The sequence below is a fragment of the Trichosurus vulpecula genome, chromosome 4 (assembly GCF_011100635.1).
Source record: "Trichosurus vulpecula isolate mTriVul1 chromosome 4, mTriVul1.pri, whole genome shotgun sequence".
Taxonomy (NCBI): Eukaryota; Metazoa; Chordata; class Mammalia; order Diprotodontia; family Phalangeridae; genus Trichosurus; species Trichosurus vulpecula.
Genome location: NC_050576.1, coordinates 154091855 through 154115343, shown reverse-complemented (window position 1 = coordinate 154115343; position 23489 = coordinate 154091855). Strand labels below are relative to the sequence as shown.

Below are 23489 nucleotides of genomic sequence, written 5' to 3'. Positions count from 1 at the left end.
CATTCAATGGAAGGAGACAACATATTCTTAAATACATATATACAAGATAACTGCGGAGGGCCCTAGCAGTTAGAGGTAATAGGAAGTGTTTAGCTTATTGCTCTCTGTTGCCATTTACAGACTGAGAGGACAGGCCTCTCAGGAAAGATTTGCTTTGCCAGAACATTTCATGCATTGAAGGGGGAGTATGACTCAGGTTTATGGGTGGTCTGTGATACTTTGATTATTTCTGATTTTGCTTTCTACTGAGTAAATGTTATGGTTATTATTGCCTATGCCTTACCATTTAGTAATTTTCTTTTTTATGTTTAAGACTCACTAATTGATTTTGTATAAATGTGAAGCATACTAGTAAGGGCTCAGGAGATAAAGTAGTAAGTAGGTGGAATGTATCCTTCATCTGCACACATACCAAAAAAGCTGAGTAGTAGTACGGTGAACCCTCCTCTAGGAACCCCAGATCTGGCAGTGTAAATACAGGTTGGACCAGTGAGCCAAGCCAAAAAGTTAGTGTAAGAGTCTGTGTCATACTTTTTAGGCTCCACATACATGTTCACCTAGGTTATAAGGTCCTTGAAAGCAAACCATGCTTCACTTTTGTCTTTGTAGCCCTAGTGCCTAGCAGAGTGTCTGCCACATGGTAGGTGGTTAATAAGTGCTTATCACTGATTAATTGATTGACTGATCAGCCCCAGTCTTCCAGAACCAATAATGTAGATAGTGGGACATGAGCTTTAGTGTTAATGAAAGGCCTTCACCTGCCTGCATACCTGGTGGTAAATGGAGGGCTGCTGTGCTGCTGTATTGTTACTGGATAGAATAGGTATAGCCTCCAAGCAGGGCAGGAAGTCCAGCCCAAGAAACTCAATACACCTATGAGCCCAGGAAGCCCATACTCCAAATGGAGAGTCCAGTGAGAACGCGGTGGATGTCTCCCATCTGACTTGGTACTTTGTGGAAATAGCCTTGGCAGAGCAAGTGTAGCCCCTGGAGATCCCAAGGTATTATATTTCCAGGGAAGGAAACCAAAATCAGTTCCTTAACAGGCTTAGGAAGCTCACTCTCACCATTTACACTCAAAGGCAGCAATAGTCTTCCTTCTACCCAGCCCCTGGGCTCCCATCCAGGAGATAACCTTAGTTCATCTCAGCACAGATTAGGAGCAGAGCCCCTGGTCTTAAGGCACTGCAACTCTGATCTCCAGGAAGCCATCCCCTCTGGGAAAGGAGGCTCTGCAAATTCCAACCCCAGCTACTTACCAAAGGACACCAAATTACAATTATACTGATAAGCTTTGTTACAGAAACATGTGACTGACATTGTGAACAGAGGCCATTTCACAGTAAAGCAATTTTATAATAGTCAACAAAGGGAGGACAGCTGTTTCCTGGTCTCTACTGACACGGGTTGGATTTGAATGGGGAATCTGGTTATTAAGAGCTTTCCAGAGCTTGTACCTACTATGCAAAGTGTTGATACTCCTTAGTCTGGAGCTACTGATAAGAAGAAAATCCCTAGGTATACCAAAATATTTATAGTAGCACTTTTTGTGACAATTGGAAATAAAGAAGATGCCTATCGAAGAATGGCTAAATATATTGTAGTACATGAATTTAATGGAATATCACTGTGCTTGTAAGAAATAATGAATGTGAAGAATACAGAGAAGTATAGAAAGATATATTTGAACTGATGCAGAATACAGTAAACAGAACCAAGAAAACAATGCATACAACAATTAATAACAATGTCAACGGAAATTGACAAAAATCAAAAGTGAATGTAGCAAAATTACAAAGATCAAGTGTGACTCAAAAGAAAAGTTATAATCAGACATCTCCAACTAAACCCTTCCTGGAGGTGGGAGGTCCACAGGTGTGCACATTACACATGTTTTCCGACTTTTTCACTGAAGTGATCAGTTGTGCTGATTTTTACCCTCTTTTTTTGTATTTAAAAATATTATTTGTCATATAGGATGGTCCTCTGGGAGGGAAAAAGGATACTGGGAAAAACTATGATAGTTTAAAAAAACAAAAGACATCAATAAAAACTTTTAAAAAATATGATGGTCAAGGATCTTATTCTCCATAGCTTCCCATCTGGGGCAAGAGAGCTGGAAAGCTGAGCCATCGTTGCTTAATTGCACTGTTTAATTGTGGATAAAGCTCTGCATTTGCAATCAGGAAGACCTGAGTTTGAATCCTGCCTCAGATACTTACTAGCACTGAAACTCTTGGCAAGTCACTCAACTCCTCTGAGACCAGTTTCCTGAACTATACAATGAGGTTAACAATAGTACCTACCTCTAAGGGTTGTTGTCAGGATCAAATAAATGAGTTAATTCATATAAAGCACTCTGCAAACTTTAAAATGCTATGTAAATGTTAGTTTTATTATTGTTAATTATTATTATTATATTAATGGAGAAGTGTATGCAATTTGAAGTAGTGAGAAACAATTCAATATAGAGGATAAAATGATGGAACTGGAATTAGGAGGATCTGAATTCAAATATCCCCCCAAATATGTGATCCTGGTCTTCCTGGGCTCCATTTCCCTCATCTGTAAAATGAGGAGGCTCAACCTGATCCAGAGATCAATACATGATCTCTGATCCCATGATCCAGGGGCAGGGGAAGTTTGAAAAAGGGCATATGCCATGATCTGACCTTATGAAGTCCCATGATGACCAAAAGGGCAATATTAATGCCCTGGACTAGGACCCAGGTTCAGGAACTCTGCTCAAAGCCACTTTACATTACTTTATTTCCCTAATTATCTATATACTAATACTGGAAATCTATGAATCTGAATGAGAATTCAATTCGGCATACACTAAGTATTAAACTAGGTTCTCCATACAGAGAACTGAAAACAATCTGTGCTCTTAAGGAGTATATAATCTAGCTGTGGAAGGTGAGGAGGAGTACACAAGATAGTTTTGGCACAAGGAAGACTGAAATAACCCCAAAGGAGAGGTCCAAAAACAGTGCTATGAGGAATTCTGGGAGGAGGTTAGAGAACATTTAATGGCCAAGATGGTATCTCTCAGTTGGGCCTTGAAATAAGGAAAGGATTACCATGGATTGAGACAGCAAGGGAGGTAGCGGAGGATATCAAAGATGAGAGGCAGCAGAGCAAGACCAAGGATGAGCAATAATAGAGTTTGGCTGAAAGATTGGATAAAGTTGGCCGAGTAAGTTGGAGCCAGATTGTGAAGGGTCTTTAATATGAAAATATTTTGCTGGATTTCCTAAACAATCCATTCATTAGGGTGAAGTTTGTTGTAGCCAATGTGATCATAGAACAGAGAATCAGAGTTTGAGAGTAGGATTAGATCTCAGCAACCATTTAATCCAAATAGGAATTCCCACTACAACATCTGCAACAAGTTGTCATCCAGCCTCCAAGGAAAGGGAATACCTTCCCTCTTCAGGCAGTCCATTCCACTTTGGACAGGTCAATGGCAGCTAGGTGGTACAGTGGATTGAGTAATGGGCCTGGAACCAAGAAGACCTGAGTTTACATCCAGCCCTGTGTGACTCTGGGCAGATCACTTAAGCTGGGGCTAATAATAGCACCTACCTCCCAGGATTGTTGTAAGGATCACATGAGATAATAATGTGAAGTGCTTAATACAGTGACTGGCACATAGTAGGTGCATAAAATTTCCTTCCTTTTCCTTTCTCCTCCCCAATTGTTAAGGAGCTTTTCTTAACATAGAGACATTTCAGCATATTGCCTGTAGAATGTCTAATCCTTCTACGTGACAGTCCTTAAAATATTTGAACATTTCTCTCTCCCTTCCCCCAGCCTTCTCTTCTCCAGGCTAAACATCCCAGGATTCCTTCAGCCAAATCACATAAGACCAGGATCCAAGGTCCTCCACTACTCTTGTTTCCTTTGGATGATACAGCCACTTGACAGTGAGCTGCAGCCATTGCTTTTTTTTCACTTTCCTTGTATCCCCAGCACTTAGCATAGTGCCTGGCACATACTAGGTGCTTAATAAATTATTACTGACTGATCAATGCCCTTCCTAAACTGTGGTGTCTAGAACTGAACAGAATGACCCATACGTGTTCTGAACAGAGGAGAGTAGAAGGATCATCACCCCCTTTTTTTGTCCAGAACTGTGATTTCATTAGTATAAGAAATTACCAAGGTGAAAACTCCTTCTACCAATGCATATCAGCAACTGTTTGGCAACTTACAGTCTTAAAGGGTTGCCTGAGTTCTTGAGAGGTTAAATATCTTGTCCAAGGTCACATAGCCAGTCTGCATCAGAAAAGGAGTTGACCCTAGCTCTTTATAACCCTGAATCTGGCACTTTTATTCACTCAGAGTATAACACAGCCCTCTCACCAGCTCCTTATTCCTAAGAATTATGCTTCTCTTAATGTAGTCCAAGACTTCATTATCTTTTGGGGCTGCCAGATCATACTGCTGACTTCTATCAAGCTTGCTCTCCATTAAGACCCTCTGGTCTTCTTCTGACAAATCTAAGCATGCTTCCTCTAATCTTATACTTGTGAAGCTGGTTTTTTAAAAACCAAGTTTAAGACTACATTTACCCCTACTGAATTTCATCTTATTAGCTTCAAACTCAATGCTCTAGCCTGTCAAAAAATTCAGGTTTTTTCTGCCAACAGAATATAAGTACCTTAAAGGCAGGGCTGTTTAGCTTCTGCCTTTGTATCCTCAGAGCCTAAAACAGTACCTAGAACATGGGAAGTGCTTAACAAATGCTTGTTGAGTGAAGATCTTTTAAGATCTTTCTGGATCTAGCCTCCTAGATTCACGACCTCAGCCTTACCGTAGACTCCTTAAGTCTCCATTCTGCAGGTTCAATTAGTTGACCTATCTTGCTGTTTCTACCTCCATAACATCTTTCACAACTGATTCATTCTCTCTAGTTACACACTTTTGTTTGGGTTTCCATCACTTCTCAACTAGACTATTGGTCTCCCTGCTTCAAGTCTCTCCCATTCCAATCTTCTCCACACGATTTTCCTTAAGTGCAGAGCTGATTGTAACATTCCCCTACTCAATAAATTCCAGTGGCTCCCTACTGCCCTAGGATAAGATATAAATTTCCCAGATTGGCTTTTAAAGTCTGCCATATCCTGGTCCCAATCAATATTTCTAAGGTCATTATACACGATTCCTCTTTGTTCACTCTATGGTCCAGTCAAACTCTCCTCTCTGCTCTTCAAATAGAACACTTGGATTCCTATCTTTGTGTCTTTGTACTGGGCACTCCTCCTGCTTAACCCAACATCATTTCTGCCTCATAGAATATCTCTCTTTCTTTAAGACCCAGTTCATCTTCTATACAAAGCCCTTTCTGATCTTCCCCAAAAGCAAGTACCCTCTCTAACTACTTTTTAAAAAAATATATTCTGCATATAGTTATTCTGTATATACTTATACATGTACACATTGTCTCCAAAGACACAATGTAAACACTTGGAGAATAGGGACTATTTCATTTTTAAAACTGGTTTCCAGTTTATCTATTTCTTCTCTTAGTTTTAATATCACCCCATTTGGGATTATTTTGGATTTGCTGACTTTCTAATTATTAAATTTGTATTCAGTTCATTAATCCTCTCTTTTTCTACTTTGTTAATACATGTTTTTAAGGATATAAATTTTCCCCTGAGGAATGCATTGAAAATTTGATATGTTGTTTTTCATTATCATCTTCTTCCATATAATTATTAATTATTTCTATGATTTATTCTTTGACCTACTCATTATTTAGGATTTCTTTGTAAGTCTCTATCTGAGTCTGTGTCTTTAGTTTTTACTCCCTGAAATGATTATTATATTTATCAAACTTGTGTAAAAAGGATATATTTGCTATTTCAGCAATATTTTATGCCCTAACAGATGGTCAATTTTGGTCAATAGATGGTCAAAGTTCCATATGGTGCTAAGAAATATGTATATTTTTAGTGGTCCCATTTAAAATAGACTGTAAGTCTTTTAGTTATAGTTTCTCCATCAATTTGCTCAATTTTATATTTTCCCTTTTATTTTTCTGTTAGATTTGTCCAAGAGTGAGATGGGGACATTAAAATCCTCTGCTATTATTATATTATTGTCTATGTCTTCTTGCAATTCAATTAATTTTTCTTTATGAATTTAGATGCTAAGTTATTTGGAGCAGGTTAAGCTAATGTTAATATTGATCCATTGTCTATAGTTTCTTTTTGGCCTCCTGTAGTTTCCTTGTTTATCTCTTTTTAGGTGGTGAATTTTGTTTTTTCTTTGTCTGATAACATAACTGCAACTGCAGCTTTTTTTTTAATTTGCCTGATGCATAGTAAATTTTGTACCAACTCCTCATTTTTATTCTATGTATGTCTTTGCTTTTGAGGTACGTTTCTTGTAAGAAGTTGATTGTGGCATTTTGTTTTCTTATTCAATCTGTCACTCTTTTTATTTTTCTGTATTATTTAATATATTTCCATTTAAAGTTATGCAAGTTAGGTTTCTATTTGCCTCTTTTTGTCTCTAACATTGTTTATTTTTCTGATTTGGAAGGCGGGGCAGGTTCATTTTCCTCTGTAGAGACAGTGCTTTGTCTCCTCGGTTATTTTTGCTTAATATACTTTTGAACATGGTAAGCGCTTAAAAGTGCTCATTTATTAATTGAGTCCCCCTCCACTCCCACCCCTCCTCCATACAGCTATGGAACTGATATCCTTTGAGAGCTAATCTGTCACTCTTTTATTCAATCAACTTCAGTTACCTCACGATTTTCTTTAGGATTAAATATAAACTTCTCTATTTGGCTTTAAGTCCTTCACAACCCAAGTCTCATTTTGAGTCATTACTCATTATTCATTATTCATTACTCTCTTTTCCAAATATAGAGGAAGACCAGTCAAACTGGCCTTCTCTTGGTTTCCCCTCGATGATATTTCATCTCCCATCTGTGTTTTTGTACTGGCTGTCCTTGACTGAAAGCAATGTCCCCTCACTTCTGCCCCCCAAAATCCCTTACTTCTTTTAACACTCAACTCAAGCATTTAAGCCATTCCTCATGCTATCACTTGCTAGTGCCCTCAGTCCCTAACTATGTTGCATTTAACAGCCTTGCATTTATTTGTGTGTGTGTGTGTGTGCGTGTGTATGTTTGTATGTATTTTCTCCCATGCCTGGAATGCATTCCCACCTCACCTCTGACTTTTGTATTACCTTGGACAAGTCATTTAACCTCTCTGGGTTTCAGTCTCCTCATCTGTAAAATGAAGGGAATGGCCTTTAAGACTACTCCTATGGGGCAGCTAAGGGGTGCAGTGAGTAGAGCACCAGCCCTGGAGTCAGAAGGACCTGAGTTCAAATCCGGCCTCAGACACTTGACACTTACTAGCTGTGTGACCTTGGGCAAGTCACTTAACCCCAATTGCCCTGACTTCCCCCCTCCAAAAAAAATAAAAAGACTACTTCTAGTCCTAAATCTCTGACCCAATAGTGTTAATGCTGACTCTGCCATCCAGGGTATAAAGCTATCCCTTCCAAGTTTGTATCATCTACAAATCTGACAATAAAGCTATCCACCCCAGTAATTAACAAAAATGTTAAACAGAGACAGAGAGAGAGACAGAGAGAGAGGTGAAGAGGATTTATTATAGCTGGTACAGGAAAAAGGAAGAAGGTTCTTGGCAACCTTAAAGTACCTAGACCAAAAGTAGTAGTCAAAAGCTATTAGCAATATTTCAAAGAGGGAGAAATCATTACAATCCTGTCTCTAAGATAACTAAATGCACAATAGATAAGGAAGGATGATAGCTACTGGCCAGTGGATACTCCACATAATTGGCCATATTTGCTAATAGAGAAAAGGCTCATTTTATTTTACAATCCAATATAAAGAGAGCTAGAATTTAATGGTTGGGGATAGCATGTGCCTTCAAGATTGTTCTTATTAGGATGGGAAAAATCTTCAAGCTATAAAATTAACACCATTTAAGTACAGTAGATATCTGAACAGATTAAAAAAAAACATTCTGGGGCAAGTTAATTGATCCACAAAATAAAAAAATGAATCCCAGGTCTATGTTATTGTTCTTATAAAGAAATACTCATTCAGTAACTATTATATACAGGGTAGCAGTCATTGTGAAGGTAATCCCTGTTTTCTAAATGAAATTTACTTTCTGTCACTTGGAGCTATCTAAGAACCTACGAACCCAGCAAAAAAGAATAGAGGATAGGGATCTAAAGGTCATCTAAACACCAATGGATCCCAAGAAAATACACTTACTGAAAGAGACTGAGCCATTTCTCTCAAGTGGACAGAACAACGAAGAGGGGAGAGGAGAGTGAAAAGAGATATCTAATCCTAGGATCCTTAAGACTTAATTCTTCTAGAGCTCTCAAAGTCATCCGATCCATCTCATTTGTGAAGTCCATACCTACCCCACATGGCCTACTTGTATAGTCTACTGCCAAGTGCCACAGATTAGAACTCTGTAGGCAAAACGACAAGACTCTGCCATCTCTATTTTGGAATTACCATCATCAGCTCCAAAGGCTGGAACTGGCCAAGTAAGGATAATAACATAATACCTGGAGGGAGAGTCTCCACATTTTGTGCTTTGTCGTCCCCATTGTTACTGTGCAGGTCTTTCTTTTTAATTGGGTCAATTTCATTCCAGTCCTCCTGGAGGAAAAGAAAAAAAGATACCAAAATGGTTTGTTTGTTTGTTTTGCTCTTCAAACGTATACCCCACCCACCTTCACCCCCCACCAGGCCTCATCAAAGTGTTGAGATTGCAAGGGTAGAGAGGGGTGGGAATTATTTTCTTTCCAGTGATTTTTCTTTTTGTTGGTTCATATTATCCTTTAACACCAGGCTCTGAGCAGAAATAATTTCAGGAACTCAAAGATAACACTATTTGGGCAGGGTAGGGGTGGGGCGTGAGGAAAGCCAGGGAGAAGAAATCTTTAAGTCCACAAGGTATTATATTTTTTTTTTAAGTTACACTTGTCAGATTCTTATCTATGCAATTTCTGCTCTTAAGTCTCATCAAAGGTTGGAGCCCCTGGCTCCCAAAGGCCCTCACTGGAATGCCCTACCCAGTAGGATAGACTTCCAAAGTGGAACCAATGACAAGCTATTGCGATATTCCAAAGATTAGTGGAGCAAAGTTCTGAGATTTCTCATTACCATAAGTCACAGGAAATGAAGATTTTTTTTCTACTACAATAGTCTACAACAGTAAAGACAGCTTAAGGAGTTTCAGTTTATACTTGTGGAGGGATTACCTACACTGATAATATCATGGTTCCTTGAACTAAATAGAGTTACTAAAGTTGATACAAAAATAAGCATTTACTAAATGCCTAGTAGGTGCTGGACACTGTTGCTACTGTTCAGTCGTTTCAGTCATGTCTTACTCTTTATGACCTATTTGGGGTTTCCTTGGCAAAGATACTGGAGTAGTTTGCCATTTCCTTCTCTAGCTCATTTTACAGATCAGCAAGATTGCATCAGGGAGATATAGACTGAGGCAAACAGAGTTAAGTGACATGCCCAGGACCACACAGCTAGTAAGTGTCTGAGTGTTAAACACTTATGAGAGCTAGAAGTGGCCTTGACAAGAGGCACTATGTATGATATACCGGTTCTCCTTTAAACTTGAAGTCAGAAAGACCAGGGTGTGAATTCCTGGCAAGTCACTTAAGCCTCTTTGAGCATCGGTTTCCTCATTTGCAAAATGAGGTTAATAAGATTTTTCTCATAGCATGAGATATGAGATAATATAATGTTAAGAGCTTTGCAACCTTACCTCTATAAACCAGAGCTATTATTAATCTAACCCAGCCCTTTGTTAGTTCGTTCTTATTAATGCCTCTTCTTTCTTTCGAGTTTGGCTGAATGCTACACATGCTCTTTAAATTCATTCTAGCTCCCGTATTCTACAAACCAAAGGAGAAAAACTAACTGTTTTGTTTTTTCCTAAGGTTCATTCATTAAGGCCCCTCTAGAACTACTTCTCAGCCAATGGAATGAAGCTATGAATGGAAGATAAAACAGAAGTCTGAGGTGCTTTGACACTTTTTCTGTTCAGTGAATTTACTTCTAGAAAAGTTTTATCAATGCAAAATAGACCAAATAATAATAATACCTCTATCACAGAGCTGAATGCATTTCCCATGTACCTTCAATATGGCTCCTGAAACCAAAATATAATGGGGCCTATTCACATTTCCTTCTTATACAGCCCAAATGAGAAGTATCCCATGACTAGCAATTTTCTCATTTTGGCTACTGTACATCAAGCATTGTCATCTAGCCATTTTAAAAAAAGAAAATCGATGTTCATATATATATATATATATATATATGTCTATCTATATGTCTATATATGTATGTGTATATGTATATATGTATATGTATATACGTGTGGGTGTATATATGTGTGTATATATGTATATATGTGTGTGTATGTGTGTTTATGTGTATGTATATGTATATGTATATGTATATGTATATATATCTGATCAGTGTTAACAAACCAACTTAGAGAGAGAGAGAGAACCAACCAACCAAACGCATGAACTCATTCAGCCAGATCTGAATATTTAAAACATTACAGGCTATGAGGTTTGGAAAACTTTCTCATTGGAAACATTTTAGCTCTTTAAATTACACTGTACACAGTGGGCTTTTCAACTAGTGAAATAATTTGGCAATCAAGCCAACAGACTTTCTTTTTTTAAAACAAATGCAAATTCCTCTGCCAACCCAGAGCTCCATTTCCATTCAAAAGTGATACGGGTGTTTACTAAGAGAGTAGTACCTAAGCCCCTTGCCTCTGAGCTCAGTTTTCCTTTAGTTTTTAATCCTGCAATGAAGCTATCGAGCTAAAGTTGCCAAATCAGTGTTGTCATGGAAATAACAGGCTACTGTGTCACTTGTAGAATCATGAATTCGCTGAAAAATTGAGCAGAAAAAGCCCAAGGTTCAGGAGGGAGCCAGCCTTTAAAAATCTTAACTAGTTAACCTGGATCTTTTTGTTTTAAAGTCAATCCTGTGTCAGCAACCTTTCAAGCAAGAGGTGGCAAGTGGTGACCTGTGTCCTTCCATGGATCCTATGATTATGGGAACACAAATTTAACCACGTCAATTCTCTTCTTCAAGAAGCTTCAGTGACTCCCTATTGTTTCTAAAATAAAATACAAGCTCATCTCTTTGGTATTTCAGGTCCTCCAAAATCTGTGAAGAGTCTTTGCTCAGAAGTTGGACGCCCCAGGTTTAAATGCCCTTTCTGATACCTCTTCCCTGTGTGATCTCAGGCAGTCCTTTAACCTCCCCTAGCCTCAGTTTTCTTATCTGCAAAATGACAGGGCTGGACAAGATGGCTATGAGATTTCATCTAGCTCTACTTCCCATTCCCGGTGTATGTGCTATTCCCTGTATAATCTATCTCCTATCTTGGTATCTCTGCACAGGATTTGCACACTTCCATGGGATAGTATCCTCATTGCCTAGTGCAGTGCCCGGCGTATAAGAGGGCCTTCATAATACTGAGTTGAGTTGCTGTTGTTGTTTGTCCTTCGTTCTCAAAGAAGACCATGGCATCAGGAAGGTGATGCCATGACTTGCCAGTGAATTGGATTTAAGTGAGGGGAGGACTATGCAATCACCAGCCTCACTTTCTCCTCCGGAGCATCTGAGTCTAGTGGCAAGATATAGATCAAGACGACTGGAGATGGCCCCCGCTGAGCTGAGTAGAGCTGAATGATTAGAGCCAGCAGTCACTCCAGATCTGCCCGGTTGCAGAAAAACAACCTGAAGTCCATCTTGCCACAAAAATGTCACAAGTCACTGGCCACATTTTTCAGATTTAAGGATAATGTTAACATCTTCAATGAGGTTTCACCAGATTGTATTTTCAGATCATCTACCCCTTGGCTCAGGGGGTAGAACTTCCCTTTTCCTCAGAGACAAGATCTGCCACAGTCCAAAGTTAAACATGACCCAACCATATCCCTCACAAAGCAAGGTTTGAAAATAGGAGGCAAGAGGAAATTACAACAGCCCTATGTGAAACTGAGAAATCTGCTTTTAGCACCCCTAAGCCTTTCCTTCACATGTCTTTTACTTAGATTCTTTGATGACTTCCTCCAAACACACTTGACACAGAACCCCCTGGGCCCCCAAGCTATCAAAAACAACCTCTAGTTGTAAAATTTAAAGCATTAGGTTGCTCAGTCAGCCCGGTAAGGTCTCTCCTGAGGTGCCCTGAAATGACACCACTTGACAACAGCCTTCTCCATCCATGCGTAAGGATGCCCTTCTATTTGTGCATAAAATGGCCCATTACATGACTACGCTGATCTTCACAACCAAAACACTCATGACAGCGGCAGCTGGATACCATGGCTAGCAGCCTAGACCTGGAGTCAGGAAGACCTGAGTTCAAATCTAACCATAGACACTAAATAGCTGTGTGACCTAGGAAAACTCACTTAATCTCTGTCTGCTTCAGTTTTCTCATCTGCAAAACAGGGAGAATGATGGCACCTTCCTCGTTGGGTGATTGGGAAGACAAAATGAGATACTTGTAAAGTGCTTTGCAAACCATAAAGCATTCTATAAGTGCTGGTAGTAATAGTGATAATATTAAATATTATTATTAATTTATTTCATACTTAATAATATTATGGTAATATACTATATTATTACTATAGCAAAGAATTCATCTAAGGAAAGTTGTAGGAGTCATATACACCAAAAAACAAAAAAATCCCATACCAGAAAAGAAAGTAGAGTTCTGAGAAATCCTTGTCAGGGTTATGGTATCTCAAGTAAAAACTCCACTGTGTTTCAAAAAGCTGAACTGACTATTTGCATCCAGAGTTAAGAATTGAATATGAAATTAACTATTACCTGAACAATCAAGATAATAGTGAACCAACAAATTTCAGATCTGTCCCAAAAAAGTAAATGATCACATTCAATTAAGTTCATTGAAGTGACTGATGTCCACTGATACGTCAACCAAGTAGCAAGTCAATGCCTGTGGATACAGCACAACCTAGTTCACTGCCTAGCCTTACTGTCCAAGACCTATCTTAAGCCCATCCTTTTCCATGATCCTTCCCTGAAGAGCACTACAGCTGGCAATCAATGAATCTGGGAACTATTGTTGGCTTGGGCAAATCCCTTAAACTCTCTAGGCCTCAATTTCCTTGACTGTTACAAAAAAAAAAAGGAGGGTGGGGGGCTGCACTCTTCTCAAGTCCCTTCCAGCTTTGAAAATTCTATTCTGTCACTCAGCACTATTCAATTACAAACACCATTCTATCATAGCTGCCCATGCAGTTGCTGTTTCGACTCTTGGCTAATTCAATTAGTATCACAGATTTTAAAATTAGACAGGACCTCAAAGGTCACCTAGTCCAATACCTCTAATTTACAGGTGAGGAAACTGAGGCACTCAACAGTAAAATGTCTTGCCCAAGGTAATAAATACCAGAACTAGGATTTATGCATAGGTGCTCTGCCAATTAGCATTTCATTATATTATTGTCCTATACTGCTTGCTTCCTCTAAGTCAGTCTTGTCTCCCACAAAAGTTTTACACTACTTTATGGAGAGGTCTGGATCACTGAAATCCTCCAAAGAGAGAAGCCTTGGGCAGATGCTTCCTTTACTGTCTTCTACGTAGCAAAAGGGGTGGAGTCTGGCTCACAACAAAGGGAGTAGTAGGTGGAACACCCTGTTCTAGTGGTTTTATTTGTAGAGGATTTCTACGTTATTGGAAGACGTGTTTAACCATATTATTCTATGAATCTTCCTTTCCTTTGTTTCTAAATATTCATTTAAAAATACTTGTTGATTGGGTGGAAAAAAAGCTAGGGATGAAGTCATATGTTTTTCTTGTATTCCCCTATAGGACAAAGAAAATTCCAACCAGGCACAGTGTAAAGTGCTCCATAAATACTTGCTAGAAAGAAATAAATGTGTATCTGACTTCTCTAGATGTCTGGTTTGTCTGAACTGCTTTGTAGTCTCAGGCTAACTCTCTCACAAGACCTCTTCATCCTCTTTCCCATATATTTACATATGTTGACAAGGAAATGGGTGGTTAAAGGAAGATATCAATGCACAGGAAATGGGTGGTGTCAGTTCATAAATGGAGATGTCAATACACAGGATAAAAGCTTTCCCTATTATCCAAATGCAGGTATCTTCAGGTCTCAGTCCCTCCCAATAGATCAGATTATATTTGCCTTGTCAGAAGAAAACTGACATTGACGGCCAGGTCTTCCTTGCTTTTAGTAACAAGTATATACCACCTGGTTTAAAGAGGAATGGTTCAGTATGACGCCGGGTCAAAAATGGCAGAGAATTTTGACTCCCTAAACCAATGAGGATGCTTTTATTCTCTATGATTCAGATCAATGTCGGGTTTGAGGGTGGAGAAGTGTTGATGCTGAATACATAGTGACAACAATACAGGCGGGTGATGCTTTTAAAATGCATGGTTGACCACGTCAAGAAACTTCCCTAGCAGGGAAAGCTGATTCTGCACCACTTTGCCAATGGAAAACCTTTGGCCCTTTAAACATGACCCTTTCCCTGATCTTCATTCCTATCAGCTAATAATGACCTCTCTCTTCTTGGATTCTTCAGGCTACTCTGTTTCCTATGTACTTAATCATTTTCTTAAACATTTATTTAAATACATGCCTTAAGAGCAAGAGCTGTTTTTTTTTTCCTTTCATCTATGTATATTCAGTACTAGTACAATGATATAGGGATTTGTTCTGTGAAGTTTGGATTCAGTCAAAGGGCCGCCCTTGAGGACCTAGAAGACCACATGTGGCCTCGAGGCCACAGGTTCCCCATCCCTGGGACCTTATAAATGTTTGCTAGATTGAATTTGGACCTTGGGCAAGTCACGTAACCGCTTCAGGTCTGTCTCCTCATGTGGAAGATAAGGAGTTTGGGCCAGTGGTACAGTAGAAAGAGAGCTGGACTAGAGCTGAAGGACTTAAGTTCAAATCTGCCCTCAGAAACTTGGGAGCCGTGCAACCCTGGGCAAGTCTTTGATTTTCTGCCTGCTCCAGGTTCCTCAACTGTAAAATGGGGTTGAGAACAGCACTTCCCTCATAAGGTTGTTGTGAGAATCAAAAGAGAGATTTGTAAAGTACTTAGTAAATGCCTGCTCTCTTCCCCAACCCTTCTCTACTCTATGAAACTGGAATGAGGTAACTGCCGTCAGACACAGAGTGCTTTAAGTCCCCAACAGGGTACAATCTGAGAATTTAAGGATGGCTAAGCTTTCAAAAAAATCAATACAAAATTAAGCCAAAGAACCTAGGTTCAAATCCTGGCCCTGCCAGTCACGAAGTATGGTCATGGGCCTCGGTTTCCTCATCTGTAAAATGAGAAGAACTGGAATAAATGATCTCTAAGGACCCTTGTTGTTTTAAATCCTAGGATACTATGGATATGCTCAGCTGGAAGTAATCCAGTGAATGAGCTGTCAATGAGACAAGGGCTTTCTTCTAAGTTCCCTCAGGAGATGCCAATCAAAAACGTAACTAATATACGGCTAATCTGCTAGACTGCATTGTAACACACTGACAGTATTATTGTTATAACAGAAATGTGGAGGCCTTCATGGAATCTGGAAAATGAAAGATCCCGACAGCAGGCATTTATTGTTGTTGTCGTTTAGTCATTTTAATCATGTCTGACTCTTCATGACCCCATTTGGGGTTTTCTTGGCAAAGACGCTAGAGTGGTTTGCTATTTCCTTCTCCAGCTCATTTTACAGATGAGGAAACTGAGGCAAACAGGGTTAAGTGATTTGCCCAGGGTCACACAGCTAGTAAGTATCTAACGCCTAATTTGAACTCAGATCTTCCTGACTCCAGGCCAGGTGCTCCATCCACTGCACCACCTAGCTGGCCACATTTCATCACTGCCTCTCCAATACTTTCTCTATTACACAGAAAAAAGTATGTTCTGACCAGGTGACACAAGCATTAGAACGGGTATATGCCTATAAGCAGGAAGGTGCCTGTACATAGTAGAAATCCAAGATGATATACTTTTTATGATTGAATCTCTTCTGTTTTCACTATTTTCACCAAACATTCTTCTTTTTTTTTTTATAAATAGCCTTTCCTACTGGGAAGAGAATGTATGGCCTGGCTGACAAGTATCTCAGTTACATTTCTTATTGAAAATTAAGAAATCGATATTCTAGTTTATTAATCAATCGTGTCAGTTGGGTTCAAATGAATTAGTTCCTACATCTGGGTGGGCTAATAAAATGGAGTTTCTGAGATTTCAGAGCTGAGGGCCAGACCATATCCATGGGGTATAACAAAAGTCTTATGTTAATTTTATTTCTATCTAAAATGCCACTGGCATTCCAGCAAATTGGCATATTTTCAGAATAGGCAATTCCAACAGATTTGCTTTATAGGCTACTTATGAAAAATAATGTCATGTAAATGTCCGCCAGCTGCAATACAAAGCTCAACTCTAAAAAGAACAGGAAACAAGATTGAGAATCTGAATGGATCTTTAGAGATCTAGTTTAAATCACTGATTTTACAAATGGGGGAACTGAAACGCAACATGGTAAATATCTTACCACAGGTAGCAACCTCTCTTCTCCTACTTTCTACAAAAGCTCTTACTTCTTGCCCCACTTTGAAAAAAAAAGAGTTTTATTGTCAAGGGTTTCATTCTGTAAAGTTGACTGATGCATGTCTCTGATGTATGGGTCTCTCTCCCCAGGGACATACTTCTCAAGGATGGGGACCCAGAGAAGCTCAGTTGACATAATTCTGGCTACATCTGACTGCACAGCTGTCACTGTCTCTTGTCCAGAAATTATGTATGTTGTATAAGGGTACGAGAGCAATCGAGCCATGAATCCCAATAGGAATGGACACCCCTCCCCGGGCCCCCCACCAGAATGACAATGCTAGGAGAAGATGTAAAACAGAATCCCTCAACAATTCCTCCTGATCTCTCTCATTCCCCTACTCCTTCCTGGCACTCTCTCAATTTTCTGAAACCCAGGAAAAAGGATTACTCATTGAGTTAGGGGCAAGAGTGGAATTATTCATTGAATTAGGGGTAGGATTAGAAGGAGCTGGGCATAATTACTCATGCATACATCCCATGACTCACCAATATTGCCACATAAAGGCTGGCACAAAGGCTCCATGATCTACTTTGCCATATATAAGCAATCTGTAGTCCTGTTCGACCTCTGACTCTCCCAGTCCATGGCATCCAAATCTTCTAACACATTGCTCCAAAATAAGGAACAAATTAAAGATGACTTTTTAAAAACTTATTATAGATTTTATCTACTAGACTGTAAGCTCCAGGACCTGGCACAATGTTCTACATACAGTAGGTATTTAATAAATAGAAGTGCCAGGCTTTTGTTGTCCTTGTAACATTTATGCAATGAGAGGAAGGGGGCAGGGGAGCAAGAATGTGAAAAATCTTTCCAGGTTGCTCAGAAGCAGTCTCAAATACTGTGGCATAAGAAGATACTTGGAAGCACAGTATTTCAGAGCTGGAAAAGAACCTTAAAGCTCATAAAATCAAGGGGTCCCCAGCCTTTTCTGAATGAGTAGCTATTCATCTTTTGCTATATCCAAAGCCTTACGATGATCTCAGAAGATAATCAGTAGGGGAGAGGGGATGCTGACTCAGGGAGGAGGGTTTAAGGCTTTTAGCTCTACCGGTAGATCAAAATGAACCTTCTGGAGACCGCAGATTTATTCTAACTCCTTAATTTTACAGAGGAATCTGAGGACAATAGGACAGTGCCTGGCAAACAGTAGGCACTTAATAAATTCCTCTTCCCCTTTTCTCCCTACCCCCATTTACTATTTATCATTCACTTCCCATTTCGAGGAAGCTAGGTAATCATGGTGGATAGAGTTGGACCTGGAATCAGGAAGATCTGAATTCAAGTCTGACCTCTGACACTTACCAGCTGTGTGACCACTTAACCTCTGTTTGCCTCAGACCTTGAGCGAGTCACTTAACCTCTGTTTGCCTCAGTTTCCTCAACTGCAAAACGGGGGTGTTAACAGCATCTACCTCCCAGGATTGTTGTGAGGATCAATTAAGATAATATTTGTGAAGCCCTCAGGGCACCTGAAACATGGTGGGTACTATTTAAATGCTTATTCTTCCCCCTTCACCAGCAGAAGATGGGTTAACCTCATACAAAGCAACTCGAGACAGAACGGTTCTTTAAATAAACAAAAAACAAGTACAACAACAACCCTTTTGACTGACAAGGAGTCTAAGAGCCCTGCAAACAGTGTCAGGCTCTGTCCAGCTTACAGACCTCTCATCAGAGCCATTAAGCATGGCTATCGTTACTTTTGTCTGAAGTATAGCTTACATATGTATGAATGTAGACGCTTGTTAGTCGTTAGGATTTTGCCCTACACCTCTACATGTCATCAGTATCACTGTCTATAGAATTCTAATCATTAATATTCCATAATGATGCCAAAATATTGCTGGCAGAATAAAAGGATATAAATAGGCCTGTTTCTGTATTTAATCTCCACCCCCCCAATCCAAAATACTCCTTGTCACTGTTACATTATCTCAGCTGACTAGACCATATGCTCAGAAGTAGATTATGGGACTAAAAATATCATTTGAATGACAGGCTTTGATTTAAATTTTTTTTTGTCCATCAATTTTCTATTTTCACAGTCATTTAAAATTGTTCGATAACCATTAACCTTCATCCCCCAATCTTAAATCAATGGACAGGTTTGGAAAATAGCTGAAGTTTCCTATATCACATTCACTAGGAGTGATAATTTATATTCCTGGAGACAACTTGCTTACAAAGAGTTCAAAGAACTTTACCAATATGGTATCCTTGCTAATTCAGCAAAGATTTATTAAAGTGTCTATGTGTAAGACACTATAAGCACAAAAAATCAAGATGAGAGAGACAGAGAGAGAGAGACAGAGAGACAGAGACAGAGAGACAGAGGCAGAGAAATCCTAATGAAACTCCAAGGGTAAAGTGTGCACTTCACATTCAAAAAAAATTTTTTTACATATATGCAATAAAACAAGCATTTCCGTAACACATCATAATAAAAAAGATGACTGCACATGAAACAACTCTATTATGTACAATTTGCTATTCCTTTTAAATATATAATGAAGTTATCATGTAAACTGCATGTTTACCCCATGAGGTAAGAGCCCAGTAGGGAACAGAGCGCGGTAGGCTACTGAATACCTTGTATTTTTGAGTAAGTCACAATTACTCTCTGGGCTTGTTTTATTTTCTATAAAATGGGCATGATAGTAAAGTGACATTTATATACCACATTATGGTTATAGACTGCTTTATATACATGATTTTACTTCATCCTCATTCCAACCCACAAGAGCTGTTAGTACAAATGTTACTCTGTCCTGTCTATGGCACTGGATTTAGAGTCAGAGGGTCTTAGTACCAGTGTGACCTTGAACTTTAAGTCCCTCTTTGTTCCTAGGCCTCAGTATCCTCATCTGTAAAATGAGAGTGATGGAAAAAATAACCTGTTCTTATAATCACCCTCCACATTAGGCAGAGCCATACTCGTCAGGCTCTCCCTCGAGACTGAACTCAAATCCCACCTCTGACAGGAGACCTTTCCCCTCTAAGACCACCTTCCATCAACTCTGTATATACTTTGTATGTCTCTAATAATTTACAAGTTGCCTCCCATTAGAATACGAGCTCCTTTATAGGAGGGTCTGCTTTACAGTGCCTGGCACACAGTAGGTGCTTAATAAGTGCTTATCAATTCAGTTGAAAACTAATAGTTGGGAGAGGAAGAGGAAAGGTTTGGGAGTTAACAGCAAGACTAGGTTATGGACTTCACATGTACAATAGATAGATATTAAATTGCCTTCTCAAGAAGGGAGGAGGGGCAGGAGAAAGGGAGAGAATTTAGAACTCAAAATTTTTTTTAAAATGTTAAATTTTTTTACACGTAATTGGCTTCTAAAAACCCTCTCATATGACTTACCATATTTCAAATGAAATATTGTCTACATGTAATTGGGAAATATTTAACAAAATAAAAATATATTAAAAATTTTTAAAAGAGCAGGTCATAGAAACAATCAATAAGTGTTTTTTCTTTTAAACAGTATTTTCTTTTTTCCAATTAGACATGTAAAGACAATTTTAACATTTTTTAAATAAAATTTTCGGTTCCAAATTTTCTCCCTCCTTCCTAAAACAGTGTTGGCTTTATTCCCTGGGCTAGTCATTTAACTTCTCAGTGACCCAGGCAACTATAATTAAGTTGCAGAGAAAATACTGATCTGAATTGGTAGATAAAGTCCTTCACTGGGAGCTCCCTACATCTATGAAAAAATACATATTTTAAAAATATAGACAAAAAATAAATGCATAAAACCCCACAAATGCAAGCTAAAATTAGCACAATTAGGCCTGTTAACAACACTCATGATCTTAGATACCAGTCTTGGTTCAAACTACACTTCCTCTCTGCTTTTTTGTTGTTTTTCAGTCACTTTTCAGTCATTTCTGACTCCTTGTGACCCCATTCAGGATTTTTTTGGCAAAGATACTAGAGTGATTTGCCATTTCCTTCTTCATCTCATTTGACAGATGATGAAATTGAGGCAAACAAGGTTAAGTGACTTGCCCAGGGTCACATAGCCAGTAAGTCTGAAGTTGGATTTGAACTCAAGAAGATGGGTCTTCCTGACTCCAAGCCTGGCACTCTACCCATTACTCCACCACCCACTAGCTTCTCTTTTTCTACTTTATACAATGTAAATTAATAAACCTGCTTTTTCCCCTTATATGATTAGTTCACTCACTTAACAGTATGCTTAGATTTTTATTTACATAAATGGAAAATAATTACAAAACACAAGCCAGTGGCATCATCTGCCAACTATGTATTTATTTCTCAGATATCAATTCCTAAAAGCAATTAAAAACCTCGCTCCCTTTTTAGGGAACTGAGGTCCAAATCTCTTTGATAAAAACAGATTTTGAGACCAGTTTTCCAGTGAGAATGATCAGCACAGTTCTGGGAAAAGTGAGGGAGAGAAAAGCCCAGCTGTAATCTATTTCACCCCTACAATTCTCTTTTCAAGTGTAACAAATCAATCTGAAACTATCCTGCTGTCTAAAAGCAGATGACTGAAATTAAAGGCGCACTTGAACTTGAAGCTCAAAAGTAGCAAGCAATCAGAACACAGCCAATCCTTATTCCCTCGTCTTAAATGATAGTTTATGAGGCAAGGCCACTTGGAGGCTGCCCATCAAATATTACTGGACACAGGACAACGTTAATGCAGGGGGAAGGGAGGCTATAAAGTCCATAAGTAAGCACTTACTACTTTTTAAGGAGGGGCATTCACCCATCCTTTACCGCAACCTCAGGCTTGGTCACTTTCCTCTTATAAACACACAGGTGGCAACTGTTTGGGGGACAGAGGGGGTTAATGCTATAGAGATGATGACAACGAAAACCTTATAATACTGTCATCAAGTTCCAGAGCTGGAAGATACCTTACATATCATTATATGGTCACATATGTCCAATCCTTTCATTTTACAGGTATATTTGGAGTACAGAGAGGGTAAATGAATTGTACAAGGTCACCCAGGTAATAAATAGCAAAGTCAAAATTGGAACTCAGGTCTTCTGACTCCAGATGCAGGTTTGCTTCCAATATACCACATTCTTACTGAACTGTAGCCCCCAGCCAGTCACTTTAGCCCAAGCTCTTCAAGTACCTATCCCAACTACCAGGATGAAGGTTTTCTTTGCTTTATGCAATTCAACTCAAAAACTTAGCTTTACTAAACTCCAAATATATGTAAGGCAACATGCCTGGAACTGAAAATGGAGAGACAAAAAATGGTCAGTCATCAAGGAGCTACATTATACTGGGATTGATGCATTCCACCAAAATTGGTTAAAGGAAAAATCTGTTTTTCCACTAGCTTCTATTTTGATTAAAGCAGAGCTACATTCTCTCAGAATGAAACATCCAGCAAGTCAAGGATGGAAACTCTGGTGAAGAAGGGGTTAAGGGAAGAGTTAGCATTGAGGTACAACTGTCATGACAAGTACACCTGCCCTGCTATCAGAGCTGCTGCAGGTCTACCTGCCCCACTTACTAGTGAGTGGCATTATGCCTGGTTGGTCACAAGCCTCAGAGTCTTAGTTTCCCTCACCTCTGAACTGGGTATAATACTACCTTCCCAGCTTACTTCGTATAAAGTTGTTGTGAAGATTAAATAAGCTGAGTTTTTGTATTTGTGTTGTGTGTTTATTTTGGGAGAAGTCTGACTGTGTAACTGGTAGAGTCACCAGGGGCAAAATGAATGAGGATGACTGACCTGTCCACAATCAAACAACAAGTACGTGACACTGCTTTGTAAACCTGCCAAGGGTTATACAGATATAATGTATTACTCAGATATTACATACATATAAGCGATGGGGTGCCTGAGTCACATCCTCTATATCCAAAAAGCTGGTGCCAAGACAAGTAAGGTAAGGTCTTATGAAGGCTCAGGGCTAATTTTCTTTCTCTGATACTGGAACAACATCCATGTCCCCCTACGCTGTCACTCAGTAGCTTCTTCTAAACAAAGATTTATAGATTTAAACAAAGATGTATAGATTTCAGGAGGTTGGTGAATTTAGATGGGATTAAAGTGACATTTTTGTTTTTACTAACCTGTACCTGAAATTCAGCATTTTCTTCAATTATGATTAAAAAAATATTATGAGGAGGGATCCATGGGCTTCACCAGACTGTCAAAGGGGCCCCTGGCACGTGAAATGTTAAGAATTGCTGCTCTAAATGGTCCCCAACATTGGGGAAGAATAGTTATTCTAGGTAGAAGGGCCTAAGATAAAAGTTTCTGGAGGAACTGGATAGGAGTGTGAGGTTTAAACTTGTTCTGCAATCCCTGTTTTGGATTCAGGAAACATAGTATTTGTGCCCTACAATCATACACACACACACACACACACACACACACACACACACACACACACACACACCCCACACACACTTTGGGGTTGATGTCTAACAAAGAGGGAAAGGAAGAGGGAGGGAGGAAGAGAGGCTGAAGAGAGAAAGGTGGAGAGAGGGGAAAGAGGAGAGGGAGAGAAAAGGAGGCAGAGGTGAGGGAGAGGGAGAGACAAACTTCACCTAGTTAAAACTATCGAGTGGCCTCTTGTGGGAATTCCTTCCTCTCCTTAAATCTGCAGAAGTGTTTGATGTGCTAGTGAACCCCAAATCCCTTTGAAAATTTTTTCTTTGACCTCAAAAGTACAATTTTGGAGAGAATCTGTGTACCAGCCAATCAGAAGGAAGCCATCTCTGCCATTAAGGAAGATCCAAGGGAGAACAGGTCTAAAGAAAAATCTTGGAAGCTGAG

The 23489-nt window shown here is 39.2% G+C and overlaps 1 protein-coding gene across 1 annotated transcript in view; it reads right to left on the bottom strand.

Moving 5' to 3' along the window:
* Positions 1-23489, bottom strand: part of GALNT2 (polypeptide N-acetylgalactosaminyltransferase 2) — a 258888-nt gene that overhangs the window by 113645 nt on the left and 121754 nt on the right. Inside the window, 1 exon segment of the mRNA XM_036755282.1 lies at positions 8587-8680. Coding sequence (XP_036611177.1) covers positions 8587-8680 — 94 coding nt within the window.